Source organism: Otolemur garnettii, unplaced genomic scaffold, assembly GCF_000181295.1.
Source record: "Otolemur garnettii isolate 467f Iridium unplaced genomic scaffold, OtoGar3 scaffold00026, whole genome shotgun sequence".
NCBI lineage: Eukaryota > Metazoa > Chordata > Mammalia > Primates > Galagidae > Otolemur > Otolemur garnettii.
The window spans coordinates 11869436-11879660 of NW_003852421.1; the positions used below are offsets into that span (position 1 = coordinate 11869436).

The following is a 10225-nucleotide window of genomic DNA, read 5'->3' on the forward strand; positions in this document are numbered from 1 at the left end:
CTGGGGATGGTATGCAGAGTTCTTCTATACATCCAACTTTCTCTGTCTCTCTGTCTCTTATGTTCACAGGGTTTAGTCTTTCCCTGTGAGAGTGAATATTTTTTTTCTTCCCCCTTCTCTCCCTTTCTCTAACCTTACAAATTAAGACAAAAGATAATTACTTGGAGGGGTAAAACTGGCAGGTTCCCACGACACTTAAAATTAATGAGCTGTTGAGTACAAAAAAATACCTTGTCTTTGGCTCCATCGTCTTTGCCCAATCTTCCTCCTCCCCCCTTTCTTCCCATTTAACACATGATTTGACTTTTTGGCTGTGTTTGCCATTTCAGTATATTGCTGCTATAAAATAGCAAGATGGTTACAGAAAGTGGCTTCGTTTGAAAACCATCTCTTTGTTTGCAAATCAAAGTTAATTTGATTCAGTTTTACATTTTTGTATATTTGAAAACTTCCCCTTTGTTGATATCAAAATATTCTTTATGAGAGTATTGGGCGGCCAGGTTGGCTTTTCATGTTAATGCCACCTGTCCCCTTCTCCCCCTCTGCTCCCCCTTTCCTACAATAATCGGAACGCTTTACCAATTTTTCTTTGATTTGGAGAGCTTTGCTTTCTAGAGGAAGAGGTTTTGTGGCATCAAAATGATACTAAAGATTTGTGCATCTTATTTCAGGTACAAATAGTGCTGATGAAAGATTTGGTTTTTCAGATCAGAACGATACTGCTGATTAAGCACAGTGCCACTCTTATCAAATTTCTGTGAAAAACTGGGCCTTGCTCACAGCTTCCCTGGAAAGGGGATGGTGTTATCCTATAAACATTTGATGCCTGTCAGTTTCATGCTGCATGTAAAGCCTCTTGTAACCATCGTGTAGTTAACCATGGAAAAGGAGATTCCAGCCCCAAATTTCAGACTGGTTGGATTCAAGACCCCTTTCTATTCCTATTTATGAGGCATGCTCTCTGTTGCTCTGGCTGGTGTGCAAGTGGTATGATCATAGCTCCTTGAACTCCTGGGCTCAAGCAGTCCTCCAGAGTCAGTGGGGCCCTTTTCTACTCTGAAATTATTGAGGGGACTCCCAAAAGGTTTTTTCAAATGTGGATTATACACATATTTATCAATAACTACCATATTAGAATTCCAAGTGAGGACATTTTTGTCTTTTTTTTTTTGAGACAGAGCCTTACTTTGTCACTTTGGTACCAAGAGTGCCATGAAGTCATCACTCAGAGCAACCTCAAACTCTTGGGCTTAAGCGAGTGAGTCTCTGGCCTCAGCCTCCCAAGTAGCTGGGAGTAGAAGTGCCTGCCACAACGCCCAGCTATTTTTAGAGATGGGGTCTCGCTCTTGCTAAGGCTGGTCTCGAACCTGTGAGCTCAGGGCATTGCACCCACCTTGGCCTCCCAAAGTACTAGGATTATAGGTGTGAGCCAGCATGCCCTGCAAAACTGAGGAAATTTAAAAACACTTATTCCCTTAGAAATGGCACAAACCAGTTACATGTTAAACACGTACAGTGTTCTTAAAAAAGTAATCGTGGCTGGGGCAGCAGTCCACACCTATGATCCTGTCACTCCGGGAAGCTGAGTTGTGAGAAGATCAGTTGAATCCTTGAGTTCAAAACCACCTCGGGGAGACCCATTCTCTACTAAAAACAGGAAAATCAGCCCAGTGTCATGGAGTAGACTACTCCTGTAGTCCCAGCTACTTGGGAGGCTGAAGCCCAGGAATTTGAGGTCACACTGAGCTACGATGACACCTATGCAGTCTACCCAAGGAAACTGAGTGAGATTCTCGCTCTCAAAAAACAAAAATTCAAAACCAAAATATTAGTGTTAAGAATTACATTATTTTACATTTTTGCAAGTCTCCTCAGTATCTTGCTCTGTAGAAGACAGGCAAATTCTCCTGTCTTTCGCCTTCAGTCTCTGGTAGTGTATTGTGTGGTTGACATAGGAGGAAAATCAGTCCCGTAGAATATAATATGTACTTTGAAAAGCGGGAAGATCCTTCCTTCGTTCTGGGGTGCAGTCTGACTCCACAAGTGCTACTTTCTTAAAGGTCAGTTGCTATGGGAACCGGAACCTGTCTCATCATTGAACTTTTCCTACCCATTAATATCCATGGGTTTGTCTCCCACTTGGGATAAAACCATGCACAGTTTTGCAGCGTGCTGCGTACTGGTTGTTTGAAAGTAATGGTTTGCTGAGTCGTGGTCCTCACCTTCTGTCGGAACTTTTCCTTGTACGTTATCAAGAATCCCATCTCCACTCACCTCATCAGGAGTCTTCAAGTACTGGGAGGCCGTCAGACTCTGGATGGCAGATTCCTATTTTCCAAAATTCTAATTTTTGCCTGAAAGCGTGAATTCTGTCACTGGCAGCAGAAACTATTAGATACTTGCTTTAAAAAACCGACTTGTCTCACTCACTTCTGCAAAAAGTAGCTGCCAGATAAGTAAGTCTTCACAACTCGAGTGTGTCATCCTTCTTCAAATGAAAATGGCATTCTGTGGGAAAAGGAGCTCGCGTGCCGCCCACACAGCCACACAGGGGCTCTTTCTTCGAGAGAGCATCATCATATTTCAGTATTTAAAAGAAGTACTTGATGCGTAATTACTACTTTTTCACATGAAGTATGTGTGCTCAGGGGGCCAAGATTTAATAATATTAACGGTTTGTACCAATTTATCAGTGTCATTGTTAAATGAAATTGGCTTTTTTTTTTTTTAAGGCTTGCTAAGGTCCACTGATCAAGAATAAAGTAAGTACTAGTATACTATAATGTGGCGCCACTGACTTTATTTATTCTAAAACACCAGGAATTTTGCCCACATTAAAAAAATTGGGAGCTAATTTGCATATCATACGGTTTATCTCTTTAAGTGCTAGCATGAATCAATATTTGATTTTTTTTTTTTTTGTAGCTGAGTAACATTCCATTTGTATGGTTATGCCAGTTTATTTAGCAAAATAAAGAACAGTTGATGGACCTTTCCGTTTTTCTCTGAGTTGTAACTATCGGTAATCATTCTGTGAACATACATAAGTTTTTACATGGACATACTGTAAACATTTTTCTTGTGTACATTTCTTGGGATGGAATTGTTGGTCGCATGGGAATTCTTAATGTGTTACCTTTTCCAAAGTGGCTGCACCATTTTCCATCCCCGCGAGCGAGCAGTGTATGAGGGTTCCAGTTCCTCCACATTCTCTCCAATACGCATCATTATTATCTTCTGAGGAACAGTCGTCCTAGCAGATGTGAAGTAGTGTCTCATTGTGGTTACGATTTGCATTTCCCTGATGGTTAACCTACCTTTGTTTTATAACATCAGTGCAAATACCAACCCAGTGAAAAAGAGAAATAATGTCTTATCAGGAAAATGCAACTAGTTTGACCCAATCAGGTCTTTTGAAAGGGTTTCTAGATCCGGGAAGGTTCTGTGAACCTATTTTGAGACCTCTGCTCTGTCTGCACATCACTCATCGTGCTAGCAGAAAATGTGGGCTGTATTTTTAGTGTTGTGTTTTTTCATGCTCTGGCGTGTGATTAGCAGCTCTTGTTTTCCTCATGAAAACGATATCTGTTTCTGCTGGGTTTTCTCTACACACTCCCACTTAGGGGCAGGCCGTGACTGGGATGTGGGACAGGCAGGGTCAGCACAGCAGAGCTGATAACCTGGTGCAGTAGGTGGCTGTGATGGGTCTTGCTCAGGCCCGCGTTTGGCTGTATTTGAAGCCCCTCTATACAGATTGCCTATAGGGAGGGAGAGGAGGGAAGAACCGATCTGGCCACAGATTATGTGGTCACCTGAGACAGCCCTGTTGCACAGACAGTAACATCTCCCAGATACTGGCTTTCCGAACCCCAGACATTGTGCTGGACATCCTCAGTCTTAGATGAGAAAAGCTAGGAATAAGTACAAATAAGTAACTTGCCCTGTTGTGAAGCAGGGCTGGGAACTGAGTTGCAAATTTCCTATTATAAAGGAGGGCAAAACCGTAAAATAATGTTTTCTTAACTGAATAAGGAGAAGTGATTACAGAACTGGTATTTGTTTAATAATAGGCTGTACCATTGGGACATATCTTAGTGGCAGCCGAGAACAGAGAAAGTATGGAATATTAGAGATTTTTTGGGGAAAAAAAACTATAATACTTCCTGTGCTATGTTTTAATAAAGAAGCTGTGTTCACAGCTTTAGAAAATTGGTGAACGGTCAAGAATTGCCTAGATTCATGTTCTTTGGCTTGATTTTTAATCGCACTGAAGTATGACTTCTTAGGGATGTTGCTTTTAATTTGTCTTGAGAGCTAGCACAGATACTGCCAGCTTGGGTATGATTGATGGTTTCTAACGATGAGTAGTTACTTACACTTAGAATAAATGCCAGCTGTTCGAAACTCCCCATTTTGTCTGAGAGTATAACTGAGAGTATCCAGTAGAACTGTGGACGACGTCGGATCGTGGTCCGTAGTTTGCCATGGCTGATCTTTTCTTTCAGTATTTAAAATCTATTTGTCACTGAAGCTGGAAGAAACTTTTTATTAAAAATTAATTATTATTATTTTTTGAGATAGAGCCTCACTTTGTCACCCTGGGTAGAATGCTGTGGCATCATAGCTCACAGCAATCTCAAACTCTTGGGCTCAAGGGATTCTCTTGCTTTAGCCTCCAGAGTAGCTAGGACTACAGGTGCCCAGCTATTTTTAGAGACGGAGTCTCACTCTTGCTCAAGCTGTTTTTGAACTCCTGACCAACTTGCTTTGGCCTGTCAGAGTGCTAGGATTAAAGGCGTGAGCCACCATGCCTGGCCTGCTGGAAGGAACTTGTATCAAGGCTCACATCCAGTCTGTCTTAGAATAATAATAAGTAGACAAAAGAATTAAGTCTAAGCAATTTAGGAGATTATTATTTGAAACTACGTATGGGTAGAATGAAGAAATGTTAGTGGAAGTGTGTAAAGTTTGCTGGATGGGAAGAATAAGTTGGTGTCATCTCTTGTTCAGCCTGCTGACTATAATTACTCTAGAGCATGTACTGGAAAACTGCTCAGGAGGTAGATCTTAAGTATTCTTACCACAAAAAAAGTATGGGGGTGGTGATTAGTGTCATTTATCTTTTTATGATGTGGACATATTAAATCAGTCATGTCATACACCTTAAATATTTGTAATTTTTATCAATTATACGATCACAACACTGGGAGAAATAAAGAAAACACAGAAGAATTTTCTAAACATAAAACAAACTATAAAATATTTTTGAACACAGTAACCAGCACTTGTAATCTTAGCATTCTGGGGAGGCTGAGGCAGGAGGATCACTTGAGGTCAGGACTTTGACACCAACCTGGGCAAGAGTGAGACCCCATTTCTACAAAAAATAAAATAGAAAAATTAGTCAAGTTGGTGAGCTGTGATGATGCCACTACACTGTAGCCCGAGACTGTCCTGGTGGAAAAAATATTGTTAACAGATTTGGCGCCATAAAACCAAATGGCCAAAGAAGAAAGTATTTTCAACCTCTAAGTTTTAAATAGAATTTAAAGAGCTCTTAGAAATCTGTGCGAGAGCCAAGATTGTAGATAACAAATCAAGAAGTGGAGTATTCAGAAAGGATAAATAGGTAGTTTTTCAGTTGTATGAAAGGCTGGTAAAAGGGACTGAGATTTGACTTCTGCTGTTTCAGGCCAGCAGGAAGAGATTATAGCTCAGAGGAAGCCGGATTTCCTCTTTTAGCTGCCCTGTCAGGTAGCGGATTCTGCGAGGGCTTTGGGAGTGGGCATGGCCCAGAGTTGTTCAGGTGTTGGATGGGCAGTAAACACAGTGGTGACCCTTTTAATGTCTCCACTCCAAACTTTGAATGAGAGCGAAAAGTGATCACCATAGCTTCCCCTTGCTGATCTGCCTAGTGCAACCCACGGACAGGAGTCCTCCTCCTCCTTAAAAGAAATAAGCCATTGGCTGGGTGTGGTGCCTCATGCCTGTAGTCCTAACTCTGGGTGGCCAAGGTGGGTGGGTCGCTTGAGTTCAGGAGTTCAAGACCCGCTGAGCTAGAGTGAGACCCTGTCTCTAAAAGTAGCTGGGCGTTATGGCTGGTGCCTGTAGTCCCACCTGTGAGGAAGCTCAGGCAAGAGGATTGCTTAAACCCAAGAGGTTGCTATGAGCTATGATGCCATGGCACTCGACCCAGGGTGACAGAGTGTGACTCTGTCTAAAAAAAAAAGCCATGGCTGGCCAGGTGTGGTGGCTCATGCCTATAATCCCCACACTCTGGGAGGCTGAGGCTGGTGGATTGCCCTGAGCTCAGGAATTCGAGACCAACCTAAGCCAGAGGGAGACCTCCCTTGTCTCTACCCAAAAAAAAAAAAAAAAAAAGGATGTGCACGTCCTAGCAGAAAAACAGCAGGGCGAACCCACAGTGGCACTGCCGCTGGGTTTACTGTACAGTCTGGGCATTCCTCTTCTTCTCAGGTTCCTACCTGGAGGGTGGTGGGTAGGATCCTCTGTGCACACTGGGGCTTGGGGAAGGTTCAGGTGGGCATGGGAGGCAGGCTGACCCTGTGACAGGTGACGTGACCTGGGTGAGACACTGAGCGTCCTCCTTCTGTAAGTGTCCTGCACTCTCGTGTTGCCCAAGGATGCAGAGGCTACACCACTTGAAAGCTTTTGCGTAGTCCTCTGGCTATCGATGGAGTGGTAAGTGCTTGATAAAGGTGAGCTGTTACTGTGAATGAATAACATTCAAAACAGGTCTGGCCCACAGCCCCACCACCCCTTTCTTCCTGCTTTGCTGTCACCAGGTGGTCAGATCCAGCAGCTGCGTCCCTGACCCGTATGCGGTAGCAGCTCTCCAGCCTAAAATGCATCGCTTGTAAATCTGAGAATACGTGTTCTTATTCCAGTACTGTCTGTCTATACTCAGGGCGTGTGTGTTCGCAGAATGAGACTTTTTGTATTATAGTCTCTGTCCTTTTTTAAGATACGGTGTTGATATTCTGAGGGCTACAGGTTGGTGTTTTTGTTTGTTTTGTTTTTTCCTTTTTTGGAAGGATCTTTTAAAGAATGGATTTTCCCATCATTTCCAGCAAATAATTCGTAGGACATGTTTAGGAATTTAGATGTAACTTTGTCCCTTGCTGTTCACAGTTTCTTTCTGCATAGTGGCAATGGGGTGCTGGTTGTTTCTCTCGAGAGCATCTGACACGGGATGGTTGATTCTTTGCGACTTCAGGAAGTTCAGGTTACGGGCTAGTGGTTGTCTGTTCAAGGTGGTGTAACGTCTTCTTCCTTTCTTCTTCCTTTCTAGTTTTTAATGGTTCCAGCAGGTCAACACGGGAGAAAGAACCTGTTCAAAAACACAAAAGCAAAGAGGCCACTCCCGGGAAGGAGAAGCACAGCGATCACCGGGCCGACAGCCGCCGGGAACAGGCCTCTGCGAACCAGCCCACAGCAGCCCCCTCCACGGCCACCCCGGCCAAGGGACCTGCTGCCAGCCACCACCACCCCCCTCTGCCTCGGTCGGCTCAGGACTTACGGAAGCAGGTGAAAACCCCAGTGGAACCCCCTTCCCCATTTCACCAACTTAGAAGCTGGTTTTGAAGGGTTCTAAAGGCAGGAAATGATACCCAGAGGTGGGACCGGGGAGTGGAGTGGGGGCCTTTGTACAGAGTCACACTTGATGCCCAGAGGTGGGACCGGGGAGTGGAGTGGGGGCCTCTGTACAGAGTCACACTTGCACGCAGCTTTCTACCCACGCACACCCACCACACCCACCTGTGGGTTCACATGCCTCCCCACATGCTGCGGCACCTGCCGGCAGCGTTCACAAAGATCGGGAGCTGTCTTCCCTCAGTGCCCTTCCTCCAGCCCACCCACCCTGAGCTCCCTGAGTTCTCTGAGAGTAGTGGGGAACACGCTGTCTTTCTCAGGTTAGGCCGGGAGTAGACATGCGAGGCCTTGGAATGGGCTTGAAGACAGCGAGTCTCCTCAGTGGATGAGCCTGTCAGTATTTTTTTTTTGTTTTTGATGTGACAAGCTACCACCTGGACTTCTGAGCAGAAAACGTGTGGAGCATGCACATTGCTGAGCAGTCTGCGGAGAGACCAGGTGGCATTTATGCTACTGAAGGCATTTGTGTCCTGTGCTGGGGGTCAGCAGAGTAAAGGTGGACACCACTCTGACCGCCTCCTGTCCTTCCCTTGTTATGGGGGCAGCTTTTAGGAACACCTCAGGGCTGTTGTCAAAATTTGATGTCTCAGAACCCTACGAGGTAGGCAATGAAATTAAGGCAGATGCCTGGAGGCACACAGCCAAGGGCTGTCCCTGGACAGGTGGCGTTTCTCTGACCCCTCACACTCCTCTCCCTGCTCCATTTCAAAGCTGAGTTGGGGGTGGGGGGCATCACTGCTGAGCTTGCCTCACTGGAAATTTTAACATAGTGTTAAGTTCTCCCCTTGAGTTAGCCTAGAGATTATAATCTTGAAAAAGAATATTCAAGAGCAAGGGGGGAAGGCGCAGAAGAGATTTCCTGGCTGGCATTAACCCAGAATGACTACAAGGTGGTCACTGTGGTGTGGAGTCCTGGGCTTCATGCTGTGGTGGGAGTATTCCTGCCCTTCTTCATGGCATCAGTGATATTTCTCTCTGAATGATGAGTGACTGGTCACGCCCAGGCAGATAGCAGTTTGTCTGCACGCCCATGCGTTTGCCTTCCAGATGGCGTTTGCCTGTCAGTTGGGGTGCAGTGGACATAGCACGAGTCACCACAGTGATGTTTCCGTGGCCCACGGACACCTGAGCCTTCATGGTCTGCAGTGTCGTTTTGAGATGACACCAGTGATTACACCAGTGATTGAGCGTATTTTAAACGCTGGTCGATGTTCTGAGACTGATCTCAGTTTTCCCGAAGACGACAACTAAGATGTGGACTGGGGTTCCCTCTCCTGCGCATCTAGCCCCTCCAGCACTGGGCCTGGGATTTCAGCAGTAGGAGAGACACAGCACAGGGAAGCACCCAGGCTGGGGTTCTGGGTCTGTGACACCTCACTCCACCCTGTCCCGAAGCTCTGGGCCCTACAGATCCTTGTATAGGACTTTCCTATGTGTGTTTTTGCTTATGAACAAGAACAGAATTAGAAGGAACCCAGAGAGACAGACAGATGGGTGATTGTTACACTTTGGAGCCTCAATGCATCTCGTCTGTTTTCTTAGGAACCCAGGATAGTGTTGTTTTTGTTGTTGTTTTTAATTTTGTTTTGTTGAGACAGAGTTTTCTGTTTCCCAGGCTAGAGTGCCACAGCCTCAAACCTCAAAACCCCTGGGCTCAAACAATCCTTCTACCTCAGCCTCCCAAGTAAGTGGGACTGCAGGAGCCTGCCGCAATGCCTGGCTGATTTTTCTATTTTCAGTAGAGACAGGGTCTTGCTCTCTTGTTCAGGTTGGTCTCTGAATGCCTGAACTCAAGAGATCCTGTCTCCTCCCAGAACGCTAGGATTATAAGCTTTTTTTTTTTTTTTTGAAAAATGTATTTTTTTTACATTATAATCTGCTTTTCTGTGAGGCAAATGTCTAAGACGTTTTTTCAGAGTTCGTCTATAGTGAAATTTTAATACTAGAACATGACTTAGGGCCATAGTAGGACTAGAAGTTGTTTCTCAGATCTGCAGGGGCCTCCGCTCCTGCCCCAAGCACCCATCTGTGCAGCAGGGATGAAGGTCTGTGTGGCCTGAGTAAGTCATGTGCACACACACATGCTCAGCCTGTTCTCCTGCACTTTCCTTACGGGGTCACACGGAGTAAATGTCCCATCTCCGTTGTTCCTAGCTCAGCTCTCAGCACTGGCCCTTCATTCAGATTCAGTTTAAAGCTTCCTTTATAAATGAATGAGAAGAGGTGATGCTGTTGGACAGAGCTTAGGGGAGCCACAGGCACCACTGTACGTTGGGGTGCCTCTGCCCCCTTGAGCCCTGGGGCCTTCAGAACTAGCATTTGGCATTATTAGTCATCTGCCCTGGGACGCCTCTGACCCTCTGCTATAGGTTTAGGGTTCCAGCTGGAGGAGACACCCTGAGGTGCTCCCATCATCTGAGTAACTTTAGGAGCCTCTGTGGTTCAGGACCGTGTGATTCAGGACCCTCTGCTGTAGGTTTAGGGTTCCAGCTGGAGGAGACACCCTGAGGTGCTCCCATCACCTGAGTAACTTCAGGAGCCTCTGTGGTTC

At 45.4% G+C, this 10225-nt stretch overlaps 1 protein-coding gene across 2 annotated transcripts in view; it reads left to right on the forward strand.

Moving 5' to 3' along the window:
• Positions 1 to 10225, forward strand: part of JARID2 (jumonji and AT-rich interaction domain containing 2) — a 285849-nt gene that overhangs the window by 244561 nt on the left and 31063 nt on the right. For both annotated transcript variants that reach the window (XM_003788317.2, XM_023512349.1), the window contains one exon: positions 7313 to 7548. In XM_003788317.2, coding sequence (XP_003788365.1) covers positions 7313 to 7548 — 236 coding nt within the window. The remainder of the gene's footprint in view (positions 1 to 7312; positions 7549 to 10225) is intronic.